The sequence below is a fragment of the Lynx rufus genome, unplaced genomic scaffold, assembly GCF_022079265.1.
Source record: "Lynx rufus isolate CCGP_SWC_20201006 ecotype Redwood Valley unplaced genomic scaffold, mLynRuf1.p SCAF_7, whole genome shotgun sequence".
Classification (NCBI taxonomy): Eukaryota; Metazoa; Chordata; class Mammalia; order Carnivora; family Felidae; genus Lynx; species Lynx rufus.
In genome coordinates this window covers 129,555,383-129,580,070 of record NW_025814889.1, presented here as the reverse complement: position 1 = coordinate 129,580,070, position 24,688 = coordinate 129,555,383, and the positions used below count along the sequence as shown (strand labels likewise).

Sequence of the window (24,688 nt, the reverse complement as noted above, 5' to 3'; positions counted from 1 at the left end):
TAGAATACCTAACTTCTTTTTGTGCCATTGTTCAATAGGATGGGGTAAGGGTAGACTTTGACAGCCAGTAGATTCCTTATCTCTAGGGGTTTTCACGAGGACGTATCTTGTCACTCTGTCCTTAGCACCTGGCATAATCTCGCACAAAAGAGTAGTAGTTGCTCACTGGGTGCACATGGAAGGAGCAAACAGATTCACACTGTATCAGAAACTGGAGCTATGCTTATAGTGCCACTCACCTCGGTTTCCTGTAGGCGGTGTCCAATGAGGCTTAGGGACTCTCCCAGCAGCTGTAGATGAGCAGCGACATCAATGGGCTCTGTCTCAGGGGCTTTGGCTGGCGAGGCTGGTAACAGCATGGTGGTGGGTGGGGATTTCTTCTGGGGAGACAGTACTCCTGCAGAGGAAGCTGAGAACAGAGATGAAATAGAGAGATAAAGCTTACCCATGGCCTGGGACACCACAAAAATCTTCTTCCTGATTTCCCCGTTACGACCTATACCAGGCCTTAGCAAAACTGTGGACTGTGGGCCAAATCTGTACATGTTTTTGCATAGCCTGTGAGCTAAGAATGGCTTCACATTTTTAAATGGTTGTAGAAAAAATAAAGGAGAATATGTGACAGAGAGTGCCTTTGGCTCACAAGATCTAAAATATTTACTCTCTGCCCCTTTTTAGAAAAAGTTTGCTGACTTCTGATTTATATTTTCTAATTTTGTTTTTTTTTGCAATCTGTAATATTCAGTGATAATATGTGGGTATCAAGATCTGCTTCTGATATAGGCTGCACTCCCAATTTCCTGGTTAGGAAGCCAAATTCACCATGCTCTCAGGAAAAGAGGTCGGAGCCCCTACCTTTTACTTTCACGGGAACTTCCGAGCAGGAGGCTTTTCTTTTCACAGTTGTAGCTTCTGCTTTGTTCTGTTTGTGTTGCAGATACTGAGCTTTTTGCTTCCAAATCTGCAATCAGATCAGGGCAAAGCAAGTTACGATAAATGAATCCGGACAAAACATACAAGGGAAAGCAGTCATGGAAGGGGAGAATGAAGAAAAGAAAGGGAAAGGAAATCCTGGAGGGGGGCAGACAGAGGGTTGATGCTAACTTTTTTTTTTTTTTAAATGTTTATTTTTGAGAAAGAACATGAGTAGGGGAGGGGCTGAGGGGGATGGGTGGTAGAGAGGATCTGAAGCGGGTTCAATGCTGATAGCAGTTGAGCCCGATGCGGGGCTTGAACTCACGAACTGTGAGATCATGACCTGAGTGGAAGTTGGATGCTCAAGTGACTGAGCCGCCCAGGCGCCTCTTAATGCTAACTTTTACGCTGAGGGTTACCAAACGGGCTTCAGATGGTGACTACAGTGATACCTAAGTACAGGACTACAAACGTTCCTCCATGCTAATGGTCAGGTCTCAGAAGAGATTTGAGATCACTCGGAGGTCGAAATGGAAAATCATAGGGTAAACACCTGGCTCGGTATGATGTCCATGTGGTCCAAATAGTTCTTCTGACCTGCTGGTTGGCAATGCCAATAACAGGATGACAATGACACGGAAAACAGAAAGTAAAGATAACCTACCCAGGTGGCAATAATTTCACTGCTTCACCCAGATGAGCTGTGCTGTAAAGAAAGACGGTAATTCTAGTTCCTAGACCAACCTTCACATCACCCAGTTGAAAAGTGACTGTGAATGATTCCAGCAGAACTAGTTATCATTGTGTTGCCGGCTTCCTGATAGGAGGGTATATTATTTGGTATTGGCTGATGAGGATGATGGCCTGCAAGCCACTCACCTAGTAAACACAGCCCATATTTTTCTCATTTGCAGTAACCATGATGCAGATGACCTTCCTCAGTTCTCAGACCTTTACTGACCAGTGGCTGTTGGCAGGAAAGGGGTCTGATCTTAGATTCTCTTTTAACCCTTCATCACTCCCCAACTCAGGTCATCTTTTGGCTCAAATGGAAGGCTGCTGGAAAACAACTAGATGAGGCTAGAAAAGATAGCCTCCCTGCAGTTAAATCCACACTAGAGTAAACTGGCACCAGCCAGTGTTAATGCCCTCTGCCAAACCATTTTCTTTTTTAATTTATTTTATTTTATTTTATTATTATTATTTTTTAATTTTTTTAACGTTTATTTATTTTTGAGACAGAGCATGAACGGGGGAGGGTCAGAGAGAGGGAGACACAGAATCTGAAACAGGTTCCAGGCTCTGAACTGTCAGCACAGAGCCCGACACGGGGCTCGAACTCACAGACCGCGAGATCATGACCTGAGCCGAAGTTGGCCGCCCAACCGACTGAGCCACCCAGGCGCCCCTATTTTATTTTTTTTAATGTTTGTATTTATTTTTGAGACAGAGAGAGACAGAGCAGGAGCAGGGGAGGGGCAGAGAGAGAGGGAGACACAGAATCTGAAGCAGGCTCCAAGCCCTGAGCTGTCAGCTCAGAGCCCGACGCGGGGCTCGAACCCACAAACCGTGAGATCATGACCTGAGCCAAAGTCAGACGTTTAACTGACTGAGCCACCCAGGCGCCCCTGCCAAACCATTTTCTATTGACCTATAATTTTTTTTCACCATTTTCACTGTTGGCTTGATGGCCTACAGAAGAATTACATATTTTGCAAGGCACAAAGCAATGGAAACTGCGTTCGTAAGAAAGCGTACTTACCAGTTTGTCTTTTTCTGGCAACTGCTTCCACACCTCAGCCAGTTTTTTACTAAGTTCCCCGAAGTCTGGCATGAAAGGGTAAAAAACGCGATACAGTAAAGGTTGGACTATAAATCAAACAGAAGATTGATAAGAGCAAAAACTAGAAGGATTTCCCAGCTCAGATTTAAATAGCACAAGGTTCTTTCAGAAAACCACACTAAAACCCCAACACTTGTCTTGATTCTTTTCTCTAGGGAAGGAAGGGGCTACTGGGTGGTCATGAGATAGGCTCAAATTCTCACACACCTGTTCTCCAGAGATTTATCCCTTCAGCCTCTTTCGGGGGCCTTTCAATTTGACCTCATTATACAGAGCTTATCAACTTAGGTTAAAGAAGATGTGTTGTGTAGAATTTGATAGAAAACGTTAGATTTTTACCAAGTTTTGAGAGCGGAGAGCCAAAGAGGAATCTCCCTCGAGCAGCCCAGAAGCAACCCTTGAGAAGTGTAACGCTGCCCTTCCATCGGCACAGCAAGGTCATGCTTTATAAAGCGCTCCTATCTGCTAAGGTGCTTCACGTGGGCCTCACAACAACCTCGATGAGAAGGTTGTGAAGCCACTGTACCCATCAGGCAAATGAGATCTGTGGAGGTTACGTGACTTGTCGAGGTCTGTGGCAGAGTGTTTCTCTCACCTCGCTAACTTCTGACACAGAGACAGACAGAAGCAATGCAAGTCGCCTCGCTGTAACTCACACCCAGGGGCCAGAGGGAAAGGTCAGCCGGGGAATCACGGCAGCGAACAACTGCAGGTTTATGTGCAGGGCTCCCTAACATTTAATTTTATTCAGTGTCCCGTTTTCTCATTTTAAGGGATATGAACAGAAAGCTTATCTGTTTTAGGGATGGGTGGACTAAGACAGAACCTAAAGTGACTTCAGAACCGAGGGGTGAAAAACATGAGCTTTGTGGTATTTTAGTACCATAGGAAGAAGCTGCCTGCTGACTGGCTGAATTCACTGCACTGTTTCTGAGATAAAGACGGACAGAACAAAGCTGAGGATGAGAAATGTCCTTACCTATACCTGGATGGTCAGCCACGATGGTTACACGATACTCTTTACAGAACACCTGGTAGGCAGACATGTTCTTCTTTTTTGGCTGGTGCCACGTGGAAACAGAACAGGGGAAGACTTCATTAGAACACAGGTTGAGCAACCCTGAAGCCACGGTTACAAAACAGGAAAGAGACCTATACTTTTTCATCTAGGGAACAGTTCGGAACCACTAACCAGCTTCCTAAACAGGATAACTTTTAATTATATTTCACTTTTAATGATACTTAGTATTTAATTAATACGTATCAGCTTTACTTTTATTTTAAAAGATTTTAGTTTTTAGTAATCTTTATACCCAAAGCGGGGCTGGAACTCACAACTCCGAGATCGAGTCACGTGCTCTACTGACTGAGCTAGCCAGGCACCCCCAGTTTTACTTTAGAAGGTAAAAACCACATGCTAAATCATTTCTAGATCTTTCAGGTTGTTGCAGCTACTTGATAATTACTTGTAAAGCCCTTCACTCACCTATATACAATCCCACGTTATGTGTTTGTGAACTCCGTGCTAAGAAAATCTTTGCCTCTCCTGGAGTGTCTATTTTTCTCATCTTTGAAAAGAAGAATCATATTATTTCCCTTTACTTTGGGACCAGAAAGCCAAGAGCCAAATCTGTTTGTTTTGTTCCTCTGGTTTTGATTTCTAGTGTTATAATTTCCCTGATCCTGCTTTTCCTGTTAGTTGTAGTTTATCATTATTTCATTATTCACATTCTTGTGGTCCAATGTGGGAAGCAGGTAAACAACTGAAAACAATTCTTTGGTAGTCAATGTAAGATGAACCTCTCTCACTTCAACAAATTGCTTTGTGTTACTTGGAGCATGTTTATTCTTTACTGCATTGTGATACCTCCACAAGCAGGGAGGAAGGAGTGACAGGATTTAGCAAGATAATGTGACTAAATAACCAGAGCCTGGGCTTTGGATGCTAACTGATGCAGTTCAGAATCCTGACCACACTATTTGTTAGCAACACAAACTGCTTCATTTCCCTGAGCTATAGTTTCCCTGTGAGTAAAACTTGGATAATACCATTTGAACTCAAAGGCGGGAATTAATCAAACAGTATGTGGCACTTCAGTAGGTACGCAGTAACGTTATGACAGCATCACTTCTGTGGCAGGCAGAATTCCAAGACGGCTCCCAAGATTTCTGCCCCCTGGTGCACATGCCCCGTATAGTGCCATCCCTGTGAGCGTGAGTAGGACTGGTGAATGTGACGGGCTATCTTTCCCGTGACTGTTCCGTTGTATGGCAAAAGGGACTTTGCACACTAGTTTAGGTCTCGTTGAATCTTAGTTAATCAAAAGGGAGACCATCCTGACTCAGCCTGACTTATCACGGTCAGTCAGGTGAGCCCTTGAAAGGGATGAGACACAACATCAGACACTCTCCTACTGACCTTGAACTTTAGGAAAAGAGGTTGCCATGAGTTCTACAACTATAAAGAATGGAATACTGCCGACAACATGAACAAACTGCCAACAACCTGAAGAGGAAGGAGCCCTCGCTCGCCTCAGGGAAGGACCCAGTTCTGGCCCAAACCCTGATTCAGTGTTGGGAGAGACTGAGAGCCCAGCTGAGCCCTATCTGGACTTCCGAGGTACAGAACTGGGAGATAACAGTGGATGTCATTGCACACTGCTAAATCCTTGGTAATTTGTTATGCTCCTATGTAAAACTACTATAAGTTCTTTTCTATTCCCTCTGTATCTTTCAAAATAGAAGTTGTAGCATCCAAAAGGCCAATACAAGCTTTTTTTAAAAATAGGGAATTTTGGAGAAGGATGATAAAGTGAAATCATCTGGCCTAAATCAGGTAAAGAAAATAGCAGCAAGGCCTTTACTTTAACAGTTTCATTTAAATAGTGAAGGTCCTATTTTTAGTATTCTACTGGTGAAGCCAGTCCTGTTTAGAGACGCGACATAAGTGAGTTCTGGGTGCTGCGTTTGGTTAGTAATTTAGGAGCAGCTTCATATCCCCAAATGTTCCAAGGTTTTTAACTAACGCTCCCTTCTTTCAAATCCCCCTTTATTGGGCCCCAGATACAATGGAGGGGCACTACATAGACAGGAGTTCATGTAAGTTCTATATTTGGCCATTTATGAGAGAGAGAGAAAGAGACAGAGAGAGAGAGAGAGATTTTGACTGATTAGTTGGGGTGATTCTATGCTATGAACCTATTCCTTGGAGCGAGTGTGACAAAGAACATACACCTGCTTGTCCTGGAGAACTCCTGTATGTCTCTTTCAGTGTGCGCAACTCACTACCCAAGTGTGATTCTGACACGTGTAGCTAACATAATTGAAAAAATAATAATTATGGCTTCTGAGCCTACGCCAATGACTTCACCTGGTGCCGAGAAGAACCCAGCTGCACTGGGCTGACGTTCTGTTGGACCCGCAGTCTGTCAGCTTTTGGTTGTGAAGCCAGCCTTCCTGAGGGGTTTTCAGGGAACCTGAACTACTTACAATTCCCACCTTAGGTGCTGACCTTAGAACCTAACCACTGTGCAAAATGCAACTCCTGTCTGTAGACCTAAAGTTCGGAATTCAAACTTAACAGTTAAACTTTTTCCAGGGCACAAAGATTTTTCTAAATGTAGTTTAGTAGTTAGAAATATACAAATAATGGATGATCTCTATGCACACAAAATATTTCCATGTGACTCAAGGCCAGTAATTCCACTCTAGACTTCCTAATGCAAGAAAACATACACTATTGCAAGTGGATCACAGTGGTTACATCAGGAACAATGTTGACTCCCCCTAATAAAATGTTAGTATTTCAAAAACTTGGATACTTTATTATTAGTAGCAGATGACTGCCAACAGATCCACTAAGTGTGACTCACAATGTTGTAATTTTGCAGCCATAAGCTCCTTTTAAGTGTTAGCTGACATGTATCGCTGTAGCAAGACCTTTCAAAGAGTAACTTTTTTTTCCTTTTAGAAAGAGAGAGTGCGAGTGGGGGAGGGGGCAAAGGGAGAGAGAGAATCTCAAGCAGGCTCCACGCTCAGTACCGAGCCCAATGCAGGGCTCAACCTCATGACCCTGGGATCTTGACCTAAGCCAAAATCAAGAGTCAGACACTTAACCGACAGATCCATCCAGGAATCCCTCAAAGAGTAAACTTCTTAATGCTTTTTATAAAGTAGTCATGTTTAACTCCTTTGGGAAATAGAACTCTTTGACAATCTGATGAAAATCCCTCTTCAAGTCCACCCAAAACTCTGGTTTAAGAACTTTTAAAGGCTAAAACACTTGGGGATTAAGGCAAAACATAACTTGTGAATCTTAAAAATAAAACTTGGCTTTCTTCTGCTGATGACAAGAACACAAGTGCTTCATTAATACTAATACCGTATTAGGAGGTGCTGTAGGACAGCTTTACCTCTAGAAACTCACTTAAACCTTGCAACAACCCTGTGAGGTAAATTCCATTATTACTGCCATTTTATTTAATTTTTTTTTAACTTTTAAAAGTAATCTCTCTACCTAACATGGGGGTCCAACTCATGACCCCAAGACTGAGAGTTGCATGCTCTTCTGACTGAACCAGCTGGGCGCCCCATTCCTGCCATTAAAAGAATCCAGAATCCGAAGCAGGCTCCAGGCTCCGAGCTGTCAGCACAGAGCCCGATGCGGGGCTCGAACTCATGAACCGTGAGATCACGACCTGAGCCGAAGTCGGACGCTCAACTGACTGAGGCAGCTGGGCGCCCCATTCCTGCCATTTTAAAGATGAGGAAACCGAGATGCAGGGTCAGACATGCAGGAGTGGCGGGGCGAGCGTCCAAACGCAGCCGGTCTGGCTTCGGAGCCCGCGCCTGTAACCACGATACCACCTGATGTTCTCCTGAACTAATTTGACCGAGGTCCCTAAATCTGATCTGGCTAAAGGAGAGGGTACCAGAGAAGTAAGGTTTCACAGCAAAGCTTCTACCTGAACCGTTCTGAATGGAAGTCTTCCTAAAACGCGCTCTGCACTTGCGCCATCTCTCACGGCGCACCACTGGGTGGAAGGCAGACATCCTCTCTGTGTAACGGAAGGAGCAGGGGCCCCACAATCACAAAGATCGTGGGTTTAGAGTCCTGCTCTGCCCCTGAACAGGACTGTGCCCTGGGCAGGTTACTTCGCTCCCTTGAGCTTGCTTCTGGGAGACGGAGAGGAGAACGTCTACGCCTCACCGGGTTCTTGTGGAGACTCACCGAAATACCGCCGACGAACGCCTGGTGCAGCGCTCGGGACGCATTTGAAACCACAGCTAGACTCTTGCGGTCGTGGCTTACGATCGCTCCCCCAGCTCCACCGCCCCGTCCTCGGAGGCAGGTGCAGCAATGCTTCTCCTTCCACACGGTTACTCCCGACCTTCTGCTGCCTCCACCTCACACACGCGCACACACGCGTGCGCACTTCTGTGCTTCTCTGAACATCCTCTGCCTCCTGGCATCTCAGTCTCTTCAACGCATCTTTCACTCCTCGCCTGAAAGCCCACTCCTCACTTCCACCTGATAATTCCTAGCTGGCCCTGAGATCTGGTTCAGATGATACGTGCCGCTGGAGGGAACCTTCTCTGGCACCCCAGGCTTCCCCCCGTGCTCCCTCGGCACTCGGCACGTGCCTGCAGGGGGGCTCGACGCACTGAATATTTTCCGACCCCTCTTCCTACACCCAAAGCTCGGAGTTGGCAGGACGCTGGCACTGCACTTACTCATCTTTAATCCATAGCACCTGGCGCGTGCCCGGCACAACTTACGTTGTGCAGAATACGTACAAGATGGATAACAAAGTCTCAGGACTGTGTGCCAAAGGGGAGGAGTGTGAATCCCCTCCACCCCCTCATCTGATTTTCAGGGCACCCCCACACATGAGGTGGGCCAGGTATGTTCGCTCTTCTGCAAAGAACGGAACAGGGTCAGGGAGGTCCGGTGACGCCTCTCTGGCCAGCGTTCCTTCCCCCGCCCAGGAAGCGCTCCAGTGGGCTGTAGGGTGCTGGCTTTTGCTCCTTGGAAACGCTGTTTTCTTTCTAGACCTTAACTGTTGCCCAGACAGGTGGGATAACTGCAGAGTCTGCTTCCTATCAGGTGGGTGTTATATTATGAAGCAAAGCCAAAGAAAACCATAAAAGCATCGTCTCCTTGCTTCGTCGAGGTTATGTGAAATGACCGGTTGAGAAGAAAAGCTTAAGAAAGATGTTTTCAAGCTTACTTTCTGCTTTTGAAGAACTTAGGACAGAAGCAACGGCAAGTGCAACCGCAGCTGTTTCCGGAGCCGGGCCTGTGCGGAGCGTGTTACGTGTATACACAACTGCGTTTTACAAGCGAGCAGGGAGGAAGCATTGCCAGAGAACACAGCTGGTTAAGCAGCAGACTAGAACAAGGACCCAGGACGGCCGCGTGTGAGCCCAAGCTGTCTGCGCTTCATCACATTCGACTTACAAACAAGGTCTGTACATCTCAGTGGGACCAATCTCAGACACTAGTTGAGACGCTAGCCGCCGCATCGGTTTCCTTTACCCCAGAACCTACCGTTGGCTGCGATGAAGGCACATGGCACCGGACAACCATCTCTTGAGGCTTCAGAAGGGCACGTGGTAAGAGTTGAGAAAGTACAGGCCTGGGGTTAAGGAGACCTATGCTAAAATCCTCGTCTTGTCTTCTTGGCTTCTCCTATCAGTCAAGACAGTCCGAGAGGTCAGATGCCTAAGAGACACTGGCGCACGGCAGGCACTCAGTAGAGGGCAGCGGCTGACTTTTACCATATCGATGCTGTTCCTCAGCTTCAGTGTCAGCAGCGAGAGGACACACGCAGTGCCACGAGTCTAACCACGGCTCAGACTTCAGTGTGCTACTCCATCAGCAACAACGCCTGAGTGAGCCAGACACAAGGCCACCTGGCTGGCCTCGGCTTGCTTACAGGAAGTATGAACCTTCTGGAAACATACAGATAACTGAAGGCGTGCCTCTGGAGCGGCAACATCACAGATATTATTCTGAATGGCAGCGAATGGGCTTTTAGTGATTCAGCAAAACCCAAAGTAAGGTGTCTTTGAAACGTTACCGGCATAAACAAGAGCTTCCCCTCCACGGGATGATCCCAGGGGGAAATCATCAAGACATTACCAGATGACTTTGCTACCCCTTCTCAGAAGGCGGGATTCAACAATGAGCCAATGCACAAGCACGCAAACACGACAACAAAAAGCCACTCCCCAAACACAGCTCAACACTGAGAGTGTGACCTTCCACCGGAGACAGAGTTCAATCCCCTGGTCTGTATCAAGACTACCCGGTGAGAGTGCCACCCCTGCTGCCCTCGCTTCTCACTCCTGCATGGACTCCCACTCTCCCTGCCGCACTTGAACTCCTCCTCCCTCTAGTGGGAGTCCAGTCTACTCCCCAACGGTCTGCTCTTCACTTCTGCCACGCTGACCCCTCTCTGGTTTCTCCTCCCACACAGTGGCCCCCTCTGCCTTCTCCGGCGCCCCGTTGTGCGCACCGTACCAGATTCTGCTCTGGGCTCTCTGCTCAGGGACCTCATTTCTTGTGCAGGAGCGCCCCACCCTCACCCGAGCCCCACCTGCTCTGCTGAGCCCCAGCTCTTGCGTGTCTATCGCTCTCTGGAACTTCTCCGGAGAGGACATTGAAAACAGCTCCTATTGAACGCTCACTAATGTGCAGAGCCACAGTTCCCAGACTTAGCTGGGTGCCCACATGGCTTTGCACATGGTACTTGCTTTTTATCACAGCCATCACAGAAGACCAGCTTCGAAAAGACGGGGCATTATTGAAAGGAATGTCGTGTGATAAGACGTAGCAACCATGAATTACCTCGAGCTAGTAGTTCCCAAGGTGTTTGACAGATGTCCCACACTGCTGTTTCTTTTGAAGTAAATGTAATAAATGTAAAATATCCAGGGGCACCTGGTTGGCTTAGTCAGCAGAGGATGTGACTCTTGATCTGGGGGTTGTAAGTTCAAGCCCCATATTGGGTGTAGAGGTTACTTAAAACTCTTAAAAAAAACAAAAAAACAACCCAATGGTGCCCCTGTGGGTTGGCTGCCTTTTACATGTATTATTACCTCATTTAACCCTTAACGACCCTATCAGGTAGGTCTGTCATCATCCACACCTTCTTTAAAAAAAAAAAAAAAAAAAAAAATTTTTTTAATGTTTTTATTAATTTATTTTTGAGACAGAGAGAGACAGAGCATGAGCAAGGGAGGGACAGAGAGAGAGAGGGAGACACAGAATCTGAAGCAGGCTCCAGGCTCTGAGCTGTCAGCACAGAGCCTGATGTGGGGCTCGAACTCACGGAGTGTGAGATCATGACCTGAGCTGAAGTCGGACGCTCAACCGACTGAGCCACCCAGGCGCCCCACCATCCACACTTTGTACGTGGAGAAGTTATGTCACTTGCCCAATAGCACACAGCCTGTAAGTGGCAGAGCCAGGCTTTGAACCCAAGTGGTCTGGCTCCCCAGCCCACACTCTTAGCCTTGAATCGCTTCACGCTTATATCTTAAAAAAATCTAAACCTGACTTATCTTCTCCCAAAACAGCCATCCTTCTTGCTTCTCTACTTTTGTGCCAGTGCTGGTCATAGGATCCAAGCAGAAAGTGCACAGAGGCTTTCCGTGTTTCTACCGCTGGGAGAGCCAACCTCTGCTCGCTGTAGTCTGGGGGGACGCTATTCCTGAAGCTTTCCTTTTGATCTCTAGGTGGACTTTTAGTTCTTTTCTATACTGAAATAAAACCCGGGAAAGGAATTTTTTTTTTCTTTAAACTCCACGAGAAATTTTTATGCAGAGGTCAGGTTTAAAACAACATGGTACGTGTTCCATAAGTATTTGCTGGATAAATAAATGATTACATTCAGAGTATGACTACTTCAGGTTTGGATAGTCACGATCAAATGCTGATTCCTAATACAATTTTTGCTGTAAACTACCGTTCATTTTTTACTAGCAACTGCTAGCCCCGTGGGGGAATTATAAAGAAGTCCTACACTTGAAGAGATTATAATTTTATTTTCCAAGGCACCCAGGTTCAAAATCTTAAGGGACATCTTTACCCTCATTTATGTTTCCGCCTTCTCAGATCCAAGCCCTGCTGCCAGACCTTATCGGTTTTCCCTTCAGAGTCTCTTCTGAATCTCTACCAGGCTTTTCCAGTACCCCAAACCTTGGACTATAATAACCTCCTGCATGGTCTGTCACAATCTCTCCTTGGTCTCACCCACCTGCCGCCACGCTATCATTTTCTTCTTACACGATCATGTGGAGCATACCTAAGTCCTGCCCATAAGCCCGAAGTGCCCGTTGCCAAGTCCTTAACTAATTCAAGATTCTTACAATTTGCTCCTGACCCACCTTTTCAGTACTAGGTCTGCACCCATTTCATTCACTTTACATGCATCACAAAATGCCTCCCAAGGGCATTGAGGAGACGAAGGGGACGGTAAGGTGACCACAACAGCCCCTAAGGAGCTACGGCACCCTCAAGGAGCTTACCGTCTTTAATAGGGGAAATGGAATACATGCATAGAAAACCCGAATGTTAGGGAAAGTTAAGTGCAGTGACTTCCCACAGCCAGCTGGCAGGGGAAGTCACAATTGTGGCCGGAGGGGCAGCATGTCTTGGAGGAGGCGGTACTTGATTAGGTCTTGAAGGGAAGGCAGAGCTTCAGTATGGGAAGGAGAATACGGAAGATCACTACAAAAAATGAGCAGAGGAGTAGAGGGAAGAATGTAGGGGCCAAGAATGGTTTCCCCACAGTGCATGTAAAGCCGACTAAGGGGGACAGCTGAGAAGGAAGGCTGAAGGCTAAATCACGGACAATTATGATGCTTGGCCTCGGGTCTGGACCTTGATTGTCTACTCATTCGACAAGCATCTATGGACTAACTTTGATATTTAGTCATTCAGCAAGCATCTATGGACTAAATACAGTGGGCCAGACTGCGGGTTCAGTGCTAGGGATGAAGTGGAGAGCGTGACAGACAGGACCCTGGTCCTCTCGGAGCTTAGGGTCGAACGTGAACGTGGGAAGGATCCACTGAAGATGCTGAACCAGAGGACTGTTGGCATCAAAGTGGTACTTAAGAACATTCTGGCATCAGGGTGTAGTAATTGCATGGGAGAAGAAACAGAAAGGAGGCCATTTACTGCATTACGTACAGGGAGGGATGAGGTCCAGGATGGAACAGTGGTAACGGAGGACATAAAGGCATGGGGATGATTAAGGAGGAAAGATATCGGGCACAGTCCTTGAGTGGAGCTACAGGAGAGGGAAAGCAGGGAGGCGGAGATGCAAAAATGCACCATAAGACTGGGAAGCAACCAGAACAGTGGGTGGCTCTGGGGCGGGGACCGACAGGCAAGGGGTACGCGAAAGCTGTTTGGGACGATGGGAATGTCTGTCTTGACAGGTGTGGTCACACAGGCGTATGCATTTGTCAAAACTCACCCAGTGGTAGACTGACCCCATGCACATCTGCACGTAAGTCTACCATGAAAAAAAAAAAGTCCTGAAAACAAATATTGAACTTAAGTTAATGACACGCAGGCTGAAGCGTTCAGCGATGCGATGTGAGAGATCTATAATTTACTTCAAAATACTTTGTAAAAGATGGATGGACAGATGTCTCATGAGGGAGACAGCAAGATAATAACTACAGAATCTCACTGGGTGGCATATTGTGCTCACTGTACCATTTCAAAGCTTTTGCTTTGGAAAATTTCGTAATAAAGCGTCAAGAGAAATGACGCAGCATATAGTTTTGAGTCTGGGCTGACTGGAAGGGCCCAGAACACAGAAGCAGATGGAGGAGGAGATGCAGGTTTGGGCGACGGGATGATGAGCTTAGTCAGTGACGTGGGTCTGAGGGACCCAAGGCATCCCGGTGGCAATATTTATCAGGCAGTTAGAAACACAGGACTAGAGTTTGGTGGTTTTGCTGTGCTACTTCCTAAACGTCTTTCTGCCCACCTTGGATGCCTTTGTACTGAAATCCTTTTTCTTCCGTTAAGCTCTGACCACCCTGACCTCCTACGTTCAGCACTGTACGATTAGTTTATGGCACTGTCATACATCACTAGCGAATGGAAATTCTCAGGATAAAGGGCATCTTACACAGAATACATACGATTTCACGAAGCAATTTGCAAATAAATGAATAAAACCTGACCCAGTGTCTGATTATGCAGCTCTTGACGCGCACACTGATTCGTGGCTCGGAAGGTACACTTTTGTTTTTCATTTCTGAGATATACACACTTCAAAGCCACTCTTGGCAGTGGGAAACATGACCCGTACCCGTCACAGGTTGAACCGAAGCTCCCATTTCCAAATTCTTAAATACCTGACTTTCTCCTTTTTAGCAGCTTCTCTTTCAGACTTTATCTGACATTTCATCTTGCAGAACTCTAAACAAAGGAAGCCAATGGTTGTCCTCGGGTGGCGAAACTAACCTTTCTGAGCTTCTTTCTACGATTCTCGATTTCTAAATTTCTGCAATAGCAATTACTTTGATAACAGGGGGGAAAGGTTTATTTTTCAAAGAAAACCTGTAATGACATAGTCACCAGCCCCTACTGTACAACTGCTAGGAAGTTTTTCAAGTTGCGGGAAAGAAGTTAAACCAAGCTGGCTGATTTCTCATTCCTGTCTCCTCAGCAATCTGTGGGCTCCCTGAGGTCGGGAGCTAGGTCCCACTCAGCTCTGCTCCTCTTAACATGAAGCACAGCACTGGGCCTGGTAGACAGCAGGCGCTCACATGGTGAAAGAACACACATTTGACACCAGAAACTGGAAAGCACAGTTAGTGGAAAGCCATTCCCTTATTCTGTTAACCTGGTCATTATTCTTCTCATTTTGAAAATCTGTTTCTCAAAGTAAGCTCACAGAATACCTCTGGTACCTTGAGTCTCTCTCAACTGCCCCAGGCAGCCAGTGCTGCTGAGTGAAAGAAAGTGGGTTTGGCTCTTTCCGTGAATTCCAATTTCAAGGGTGTCCCTAACCCTATGCCTGGCACAATGGGAGAACAGCTCCGTTGAGAAAACCCATGAATCTGGGGCGCCTGGATGGCTCAGTTGGTTAAGCATCTGACTTCCGCTCAGGTCATGATCTCACCGTTTGTGAGTTCAAGCCCCACATCAGGCTCTGTGATGACAGCTCAGAGCCTGAAGCCTGCTTCAGATTCTGTGCCTCCCTCTCTCTCTCTCTCTCTGCCCCTCCCCAACTAGTGCTCTGTCTCTGTCTCTCAAAAATAAATGAACATTAAAAAAAATTAAAGAAACAAAACCCATGAATAATCAAGACTGCTCTTATTTTCGCATCAGCCACACTTGGCCACTGGTAATATTTTACATTTCACGCCATCCCACCGGACGGGGCCACACTCCCCACGGCTCACCTCAGCTGCCGAATTCCAAGTCCGCTTACTACCATTGTCACTTACCCACCGCACTTTAAAGAATGGTTTACCTTTTCTCCTCTCTCTCTCTCTCTGTCTTTCTCCTCTTTTTTCTTCTTTTTCTCACCATGCCCGTCTGTGTGGAGGCTGGGCAGTGGGGGGGGAGGGGCAGCCGCCCCAGCGTGCGGGGCGCTGGGAGGAGGGCCGGGAGCCACTGGGGCCTCTCCCGCTGCTGTGGCCGAAAGTCCCGAACTTCTCTTGGACTTGGAGTGTCGCTTCTCTTTATGCTTCTCCTTGTCCTTCTTCTTTTTGCTCTTCTTTGACTTCTTCTTCTTCTTGACTTCCCGGTAGGAATCATCTATCACTAGCTCCCCAGCCTCTAGCTCCCCACCAGAGGACGAGTCTGATTCTACCAGAATAGGTTCAAGTCCTGAAAGATCAAGGTTAGCGCTGTGGGAGTCTGGGAATTGGGAGGCGTCCGACCCACCGCCTTCGGGGCCAGGAGAGGAATGTGGGTCCGAGGCAGACTTGTGCTTCTTCCGGGCTGTTCTCAGAAAGCTCTGTAACTCGTGTCCTAGGAGTAAAGCACCTTGCTCATCCCGAGCTGATTTCTTAGAGGATTTTTTCACCGTCGCTTGTTGAGAGGGGTACTGAAAAGACTCCTCATCAACCGAGCTGCTTCCCTTCTCCTTTGGCGAGAGAATGAGCTTCATCTTTAAGCCATCGGGCTCCCGAAGAGTCAGTGTCTCTGTGTTCACATAGAGCGGTTTCATTTTTTTTGATTTGTGGGAACCGCCATCCTCCAGGGACAGCTCCCCACCGCTTCCACTTACTTTCTTCCTGTGGTGTTCCTTTTTACTCTCTGAATGACTTGAAGAACTGGAGGATTTCTCCCCTGTCTTTTTGGAGGGCTTGGAGCCTGTTGCCAGCGGGGAAGTGATAGCTTTCAACAGATCCATGGCTGTATCGGCAGACTGCGGGCTGGACTTCTTCTTTTTCTTCTGTGACGATTCCAAAGACGAAATATCTAGAAATAATCGAGAGAAGTCACGTCCACACGACAAACCAACTTCCAACAAGTTTCCTCTCTCACCCAAAACACTCAGCTAACACGAGCAAGAGGCTAAGAGAAATGATTTGAGGGGGGACCCTTCCACTGATTCCTGATGACGCCCGTGTGCTTCTTGGCTTGGTAGATTCTGCCTGACCCCGGACACGGTTCTCGCCACTAAAGTCGTTTCTCTTCACTGAGACTTCACGAGCAACCAGAGAGAGCGGACCCAGAAGAATGGACTAAGCTGTGGGATTATGAGTAGTCACAATTTGGGTTGCACTGCAGACAAGAGTGTCATCTGTTTCTGTGTTCAGGACGAGCCCGTTCTAGTAAAGGGTTAGTCTCATCAGCTATGCGCGTAAGAGAGCTAAGAGAGGCTGGTCTTGTGAGTGGATATGCACTGCACTGAGAAGTAACCCACAGGTGCAGGCCCGAGGGCCCGGGACTACATACGGCAAAAGGGATGCTAGGTAACAATGGGCAGAAGAGAAGTGGATGATTGGGGGGGAGAAGGAACCTGGTACCTGGTGTATCACAAATGAAGACTGTTCTTCTATGCTGAATCCTCCAAAATACCAGCCCTCCACCTCTCTCCTCCTTCACACTGGTTTATCGGCACTCAGAACAAGAACCACTGTCCTGTTAAATAGGCCACTGAGTCAGCAACATCTGGATCCCTTTCCCCTACCCCGACTCCAAGAACCAGTGATGTGTTCATCCCACCTGCTGCCCCTTCCCTCCTCACCTCCATGGTAGTAATCATCGGAGGAGTGCTTCCTCTTCTTCTTGTGCGTGTCCGTCCCCAAGAAATAAAGTTCGCTATCCTGGAATTGAAGAGGAAGAAGAATTGACCAACGAATAAGACGGGGCCCGATTTTGTTCTTTGATTTCTGACTTTGGAAAACAAAGTAAAATACGGGAAGTACTACGAATGGGTGCCAACAATGTTTATTTTAAGATAAACTTCTTTCTTCAAGTATGAGGAAATAGGATGTGAGACAGTTAAAAGCTTTCCTAATTCAAATGTGTAGAATTTACCTTTAACTTCTTCTTGGAAGAATTTCTGACCTGAGCAGCGATTTCTTCCTCTTCCCTTAAAAAGTCTTTGTAAGAACGTTTCTTTTCTCGTTGGCTTCGGCCAGCAGCTAGTCCTGTGTCCTCAGAGCTGTGATCACCATCAAAGCAATCTAAAAGCCGGGTTCATTTGGGAAAGGAAATGAGAAAGATTAAGTAAGTGGCAACCAAGTCACCACATACGTAAGGCAACAGGCCCTCCATTTCCAAGTTAAAACGTTTCAAGAAGCCCACTGCAATACGGGGCTAGGATCCAAGGGGACAAGTGTATTTCTTGATGACCTGGCTGCAAATACAAGAACCAAACCTGAAGAAACAATGCTTCCACGCTATGCAAAGCCCAATGTGCATCCTCAGACATGGTTTCTTAGTTGTGATTTGGCAGGTGGACACAGACTTGCAGAGGTAAGGCTGAAAAGAATAAGGATTCATGCGCTGTGCTGCTCTGTGGGAGTCCAAAACGTGACTCCTGTCCCCAGACTCCTGCACATGGAGCTGGCAAGGACCACGAGTGCTGCAGGGGATCACCCCGATAGACTAGAGACTTATATTTCAGACTCTCGTGTTGGAACCCTGTCCTGGTTTTCGCATCCATGGGCCCAGTTGGGGGATGTTGTGGAGGCTGAGTGTCATTAATACTGCTCTGGGCCAGCACTTGGGAGTCCAGGCTGTGATGGCCAGTCCTGGTCTCTATGTCCACAGGCTGCAAGGATTGAAGAGGAAACCCCCTTTGGAATGCTTCTCAGATTAAGGGGTCATACCTTCTTTCTTCACGGAGTCATCATAAGCCATGGTGGTCCTGCAGGGCCTTTGTGAATGTGTCACTGTGTCCAGGCTCCTTCCCGTCTACAGGACCAGGTCTGAGAAACAAAGAAGGAAAACCCTCCTGTAATGCGAAATCACTGTGGAGAAGCAACCTTCCAGATGGAAATGCGTAGTGATCCAAGGGCAGACTGGAAGGGCAGCAAGAAATAAAGGAGTGTCTCGTCACCTCCTCATTCTGCTTGTAAATGTATCGGGGTTGAGACTGCAGGAAGTGTACTGGGCTTAATTTGATTTGACTTATGAGTTAGAGTTGTGGTTTGGTGAAGTATATAAAATACCTCCCACAGAATAAAAAACACCTCAAAATTAATGAGAATTTCTGAAATGCCAACAGGACTGACAACGCCGAGATGGTAAATACTGACATTAAGTCAGAGGGATAGGTTCAGTCACAGTTATGAAATGCACAGATAAAGCAGGATGCAGAGGAAGACAGATTACAGCAAACATTCCAAACCATAAAGCCCTACCATGCGGACTGGCAACAGGCTAAAATCTATCGTGTTGCAGTTTAAACAGAAATGATAACTTTACAGTGTAATTTTTTGGTCTGCATTTTGTTGGGCCATATGAATTTGCTCAAAACTGCAGAGGTATAAAAATAAGTATACTTCTTATATTGGTTGGCCACATGACAGCTTTCAAGGCTATCAAGCCTCTGTTAAAGGCTAGGTGGAAATAAGGAAGAATTCATTTGTCCACTGGCGGTGAAGTTTTTGTGATTAAGATTTTTACTGATTTGAAAGTTACTGTAATGTAAATGTTCTAAGTATTATCCTGAAGACGTTAAACTTTTTCTGGCATTCACGTTTATTTGTCTGCTATGACTTTGACAATGACAAGCTGTAGACTGCACTCTAGGATAAAGTTCTTCAAATACTTTAAGGACAGGTAATGTCGCAAGTCCTGCAGGAAGTCTTTGCAGGAAACTTAAAAATGACAGACTAAGTATATCAAAAAGTGTTCTCATCCAGTTAGTGAAATGCTTACAAGGTGACTGGATTGGCTATTTACTTAAATTTCATTTTATTTTCATTACTATAAGGGGATTGAGAAATGCTGACGGGCTCTCTGGTGAGACACTGCCAATCCCTTAGGCGGGCATGGGCAATGCTGAAGTGTGTAACTTTCGTGACAGAGAATCTGATTAACAGGGGGAACTTTCCTAAGTTACATCGAAGATAAACGAGAAGGCTTAATTGCACGAGTCAGATAAAGTACAGTGCGTAGACAAGCCTAAGTTGAGCGTACAAAGAGAAAAAGCATTACCAAGAATGATTTACAAGGAACATTCAGAAAAGTAACACAAAAAAGTACTTCTCCACTTCCCTGAGGAGAATGAAGAATGGAGTTGGTCAAGGTCAAGAGAATCTAGAGTGAAGTAAAGAAACCAAATCAGCTGGATTATTTGAGTGATAAACTGGAGAACTGCTTGCTCTGAGGGCTTGTCATAGGAAATGAAGGGGCTATAAGGTCAGATCTCATGTAGAAATATGAGGCAACTTGCACCACTAGATTTCCATGTTCCAGTATTCAACTTTCTCAGGTAGAAATTACCGCCCTCCCACCTGTTGGGATGAGCACTGGGTGTTGTACGGAAACCAATTTGACAATAGATTTCATTAAAAAAAAAAAAAAAGAAAAAAAGAAATTACTGCCCTCCCCTCTCCACACAAGTGGTGCAGACAGCAAGCGGTAAGGCAAGGGGGAACGTCCGAGGGAATTACGTCCATTCATTTGAAAACAGTATACCCTCTCACTGGCACTAAAATATACTGAATTTATCAGAAAAAAAGATAAAGGTCCCGTTAGTTTCCACAGGCTGGTAATGCCAAGAAATACAGCAACTTGAGACCTGGAGTTTTAAATGTTTTTCATGCCAAATGAATTTTGGCTAAGAATGTTTGAGAAATAATAAGGAAAAAAATCTTAAACATTCGGGATCATAAACATGGCCATCAATTTGTTGTCAAGGCACTTCTGCAGGCCCTGAGACGTACAGGCAGGCCTTCTTTTTAGTAACATCAAAACTAACATAAACCAGAGTGGAACGGTCTAACAGTCAAAATGGGAGTAAGTACCTCTGAAGACAGTATGAGAACACCACGATGTGACTTCAGAGCTGTGAAAAAAGTGTTCGTGGTCTCTTAACTGACTGCTTTGGAAAACAACCAGCGGATTTAAAAAGTTGTGAAAGGGAACAGAAAATTAGGAGCTGATCCTCAGAGGCACGGGCAAATACAGAAAACACATGCTGGTATTGGCATGACGTATTGCAATTAGGCCTGCTCCTGTTTAAACTTTCAGAGAAACGCTGAAGAGCATTTTATACATTACAGAATTAAATAACCCGTAGAGAGAGAGAAAAAAAAATGAATGGGACCTGAAGGCAAGGCTGATTCACTAAAGAACTGGAATAGTCAAGAGCTTAAAAAACTTAAAACACAGTGAACTCTGTTGCTCACAGCTTGGGCAGATTGATGGACCTTGCGTTTCGAGATTCTTTAAAATCAAGGTATTATTGCAGCTCAGGGGTTAGTTTGGGTTGCTGATTCACAAAGGAAAGATGAAACCAGATAAAGAAGTCTCAGGCAATAGTGTGGAAGAAAGGCAGAGTTAGGACAACATTTATATAGGATCAGATGACCCCTCGATATTCCTTCCAGGTAATCATTATCCACGATAAATTCAGAGTTCAGGGTTAGGCAGCAGATTGTGGGACTAACGGAAGTGAAAAATATTATTAGCCTTGATTTCCACGTTAGAAGACAGAGGCCATAATTAACATGAAATGTTGGCACAACGAAAACAGGTGTTAAAACCCATTCTCCTGAATCCCATCATTTTGGAGTTTACGGAATTCAGTGTCGTCAACTTCAAGAGGCAGGGGTAGTTTTATAATTATGTTCTTCTCAGTGTGCTAAGAAATGATACTGTAAGTGAAAGTTCGTTACTTAATGTTGCTTATTCTTATTTTGCAGGTCCAAATGAGAAGTATTGAAACAAAAAGTTTCAGAAGGTGATTTTTTTTTTTTTTGCGGTAATCTGAGCCCCAGCGATCGTTGTGAACAAATTTCTTCATCCCAGAACGTGAGTACTGAAAAAGAGGGAACAGAGTAAGGCCCTCGATCCGAGCAGTGAGCGAAACGCTGAAATCCGGGTCTAGTCCGCGACGACAGCCATGTTCAAGGGTCCCTGTTTTCTTCCAGCCTTCCTCCAGGAACCCAAGTGGCCGGTCAGTGCAGGAAAAGGAAGGTGCTTTGCCAGCTGTTGCCAGTTGCTGAATTGCTACAGTTGTTTACTTCTAGGATAGAGCAGGTGCTGTCTTGTCATTTTTGTGGAGATCGCCTCCAAACTCGGAACGCAGAGACTCCGAATTCCTGCCACTCCCTTCTCCAGGAACCTACCTATGCAGCACTCACAGCCCCTGCCAGCTCTGGAAACTGCAGAGATCCCGACAGCCTGGGATGGGGATTGAATCCTCTCATTGCAAGGGAGCTGAGCGGAACCACGACCACCGCACAGATCGGCTGACAACACACATTTCCAAAAAACCACCAGGACGAATTTTGACAAGCTTTGTCCAATCAACAGGCTTTCCTTTGACTGAGGGTTGTTTTTTTTTTTTTTTTTTGGTTCTGCTATAAGGGGACATAACCGGCCACCAGCTTAACCGGCAGAGGGAGGGGGGAGAGGTCGCTCCTCCAATGCATGATATAAAGTGAACATATACAAGTAACAGCTGCGGGGGGACACGGGCCTTGTACGGAGAAGATCGCACCCCGAAGGCACGTTCCAACTGGGTCGCCCGCAAAGAGGACCCATAACACCGGGTTATTTATACAGAGAGCCCCCAGGACCACCCTTTTTGCGGTCCCCACGCAAACCAATGGGATTCTCCCGGCAGTTTTGCAGCAACAGCTAGTTCAACAAAGCTCTGTGAAGAGGAAAAGAAGAAAGCTCCTCGCATCCTCTCCGCCGGCTGAGGGCCCAGCCCTCCCGCCGCCCCGGCCCCGGGGCTCTCTCGCCTTGACAGCCCGGGGTCCCTGCACCCCGGGTCCCGAGCCGCGCCGCGGCCCCGACCCGCTCCCCGCGGTCCCGGCGGCCTCCGGGCGCCCCCGAGGGCGGAGACGGCCCGGGCAGGGGGAGGGGCGGCCCCGGCCCGCAGGCCCCTGGGGCGGCCGCACGCCCCCTCCCGGCCCCGCAGCTTTCCCGCCTTCCCCATTTGAACAGCTCCCGCCCGCCTTCCTTCCGCGGCCCGCTCCAGCCCCTTCCCGGGGGCGGACTGCGGCCGCTACTCCAGTCCCCGGCTCGGCCCCTGGGCTAGGCCGCGCCGGGCCTAAGGCGCCCCCGCGGCGGTGTCGCGGGCCCAAGCGGCGGGTGGCGGCGGGGCGGGGCCGCTGCCGCCTCGGGGAGGGGGCCCAGCCCGGCCTCGTGGGGGCTCCGCTCGCCGCTACCTTCACTCGGCTCGCCCGGATCCCGCCTCAGCGCCGCCGACCGCCGCCATCTTGGAGAAGGAGAGAAAAGCGCGAGCGGCCAGGGAGCCTCAGTCGAGCCCAGAGCGCAGGCTCCGGCTCGGGAAGGGGACTCACGCTCCTGACGGAGCGCCGAGCGCATCGAAAGAAACGCGCTACTGGCTGAGCCCGGGAGCTGGGATTGATTGAGAAGTTGCCGTGAGCCAGGCGTGGGCTCGGAGCTTTACGAACGTTATGTCACTTAATCCTCGCTGCATCCCTGTGAGGTAGGTTTGGTCACATTTTGCGGATGAGAAACAGGCTCAGAGAGGTTAAGTGGCTTGCCCAACCGTGCACAGGTAGTTGGGGGAGGAGGCAGGTACTACTCCAACTCTTGTGAATCGGAATGAGGTGAACTTTCTGCAAGACTATGCCATTTCCTTCGAGATATTTTTGTGCATCAGTGCTGTTTCTGCAAACCCTTGACCGTGCAGATTAATAGTGCTTATTGGGAATTTGGCACTTACGTTTGGGTGCTTGGCATATTTCGGAAGAATGTATTTTTTCTAACAACGAACTGTAAAATTACATGGTGAGCCGTCATCTGCGTTTCTTCTCACATATTATTTGCATTTAAAAGTTGGAAACAGTCTTCAAACAAATGAAGAGACGCCACACACAGGAGAGAGACAGAGAGGGAGAGAGGGTTTTTCTGATTTGCTCTGGAGAATTTGGACCAATAGGTAGAAACTGCTGTGTGAAGATCTTGGTTCAATATGAAGACAAACTAATGTTTCTAGAGCAGTTCAGTCGTGTTTGGCTACCTCGTCAGATAGTGAGTTCCCCATTACCAGAGGAATGCAAGGAGAGCTAGTGTCCTAGTTATTGTAGAATGGAGAGAGGTTAGCGATCTAGGTTGGGTCGTAGAGTCGTGAACCCCATGACACTCTGCAGAATTACGTGTTTGTGCACATGCGTGTTTTTCTGGGTTTAGATCCTATCAAAGATTAGGAACCCTCGTCTTCCTGGGCTTTTGAGTCCAGAATTAGAAGGGCTGCTCGCAGGGGTTTTAATCATGCTGCTCGCTTTGCGGACTTAGACGTTGAGATGAAGAGAAGCAGATGAGTTGGCTCTTGGTTCGGTGCTCTTTTCACCGTATGATGCTCTCTCTCCCTCTGCACTGAGTTGAATGTCGGATTCCGTTTATTTTTTTTTTTTTCAACGTTTATTTATTTTTGGGACAGAGAGAGACAGAGCATGAACGGGGGAGGGGTAGAGAGAGAGAGAGGGAGACACAGAATCGGAAACAGGCTCCAGGCTCCGAGCCATCAGCCCAGAGCCCGACGCGGGGCTCGAACTCACGGACCGCGAGATCGTGACCTGGCTGAAGTCGGACGCTTAACCGACTGCGCCACCCAGGCGCCCCCGGATTCCGTTGAATCGCGGCCCTTCACCGTCGTGAGATGCGAGATGTTCAAACACCTGAGACAAAGCGGTTGAATGTATTCCCCAAACGTAACTGCGAATAGTTAATAAAACTGCCATTATGGCCCCATCCTGCCCATCAAAAAGAGAGTCAGTGAGTTTCACCAAGAGTTATGGGATTGCTCTTCTGGGACATCTGGCCTGACATTGGGCCTCCCTGTGAGGTATTTAAGCGCCATGAGAATGTACTTTCACTCCTGTTCTTCAGGGTTGCTCAGGATGTTTTCGGCTGGAAGGGACGTAATCCCAATTCAAAACAGTTCACCAGAAAAGGAGACTTTATTGGCTGACAGCACTGAAACGTCTGGTACCTTTGGGCATGGCTGGATCCAGGGAGGAACTCAAGTTTCTGGAGAGAGGTTCTTTCCTCTGGGTTGGCTTTATTCTCAGGCTGCAGGTGATGAGTCCACCTCCAGGCTGTATCATCCTTGCTACGGGCAGTGTCCCTGGGTGGGGACTTTCTTTTACCCGTTTGTTTTGGGAGACTCTCATTGCCTGAATTAGATCATGTATCCAAAACAGAAAGCAATCACTATGGGCAAAGTCATGGGGTATGCTGATTGGCTAAATCAGGTCACATGCTCACGCTTTAAAGCAGCA

The 24,688-nt window shown here is 47.2% G+C and overlaps 1 protein-coding gene and 1 long non-coding RNA gene across 5 annotated transcripts in view; one reads left to right on the top strand and one right to left on the bottom strand.

Annotated features, from left to right (window-relative positions):
- The window catches only part of HMGXB4 (HMG-box containing 4), a 29,937-nt gene extending 7,271 nt beyond the window's left edge, over window positions 1-22,666 (bottom strand). The window contains exons 1-9 of one of the 4 annotated variants that reach the window (XM_047065642.1): window positions 22,607-22,664; window positions 18,086-18,184; window positions 17,289-17,437; window positions 16,996-17,074; window positions 15,268-16,223; window positions 3,738-3,819; window positions 2,678-2,742; window positions 856-961; window positions 240-409 (exon numbers count right to left, since the gene is read on the bottom strand). In XM_047065642.1, coding sequence (XP_046921598.1) covers window positions 240-409; window positions 856-961; window positions 2,678-2,742; window positions 3,738-3,819; window positions 15,268-16,223; window positions 16,996-17,074; window positions 17,289-17,437; window positions 18,086-18,116 — 1,638 coding nt within the window. In that variant the 5' untranslated portion in view covers window positions 18,117-18,184; window positions 22,607-22,664. Of the gene's footprint in view, window positions 1-239; window positions 410-855; window positions 962-2,677; window positions 2,743-3,737; window positions 3,820-15,267; window positions 16,224-16,774; window positions 16,890-16,995; window positions 17,076-17,288; window positions 17,438-18,085; window positions 18,185-21,103; window positions 22,020-22,606 lie in introns of those variants that run through there. The other 3 variants (XM_047065643.1, XM_047065646.1, XM_047065644.1) reach the window with 3 other exon arrangements.
- A 95-nt stretch (window positions 22,667-22,761) lies between these two features.
- The window catches only part of LOC124502697 (uncharacterized), a 112,268-nt gene continuing 110,341 nt past the window's right edge, over window positions 22,762-24,688 (top strand). The window contains exon 1 of the long non-coding RNA XR_006959983.1: window positions 22,762-22,890. This is a non-coding gene — a long non-coding RNA (uncharacterized LOC124502697). The remainder of the gene's footprint in view (window positions 22,891-24,688) is intronic.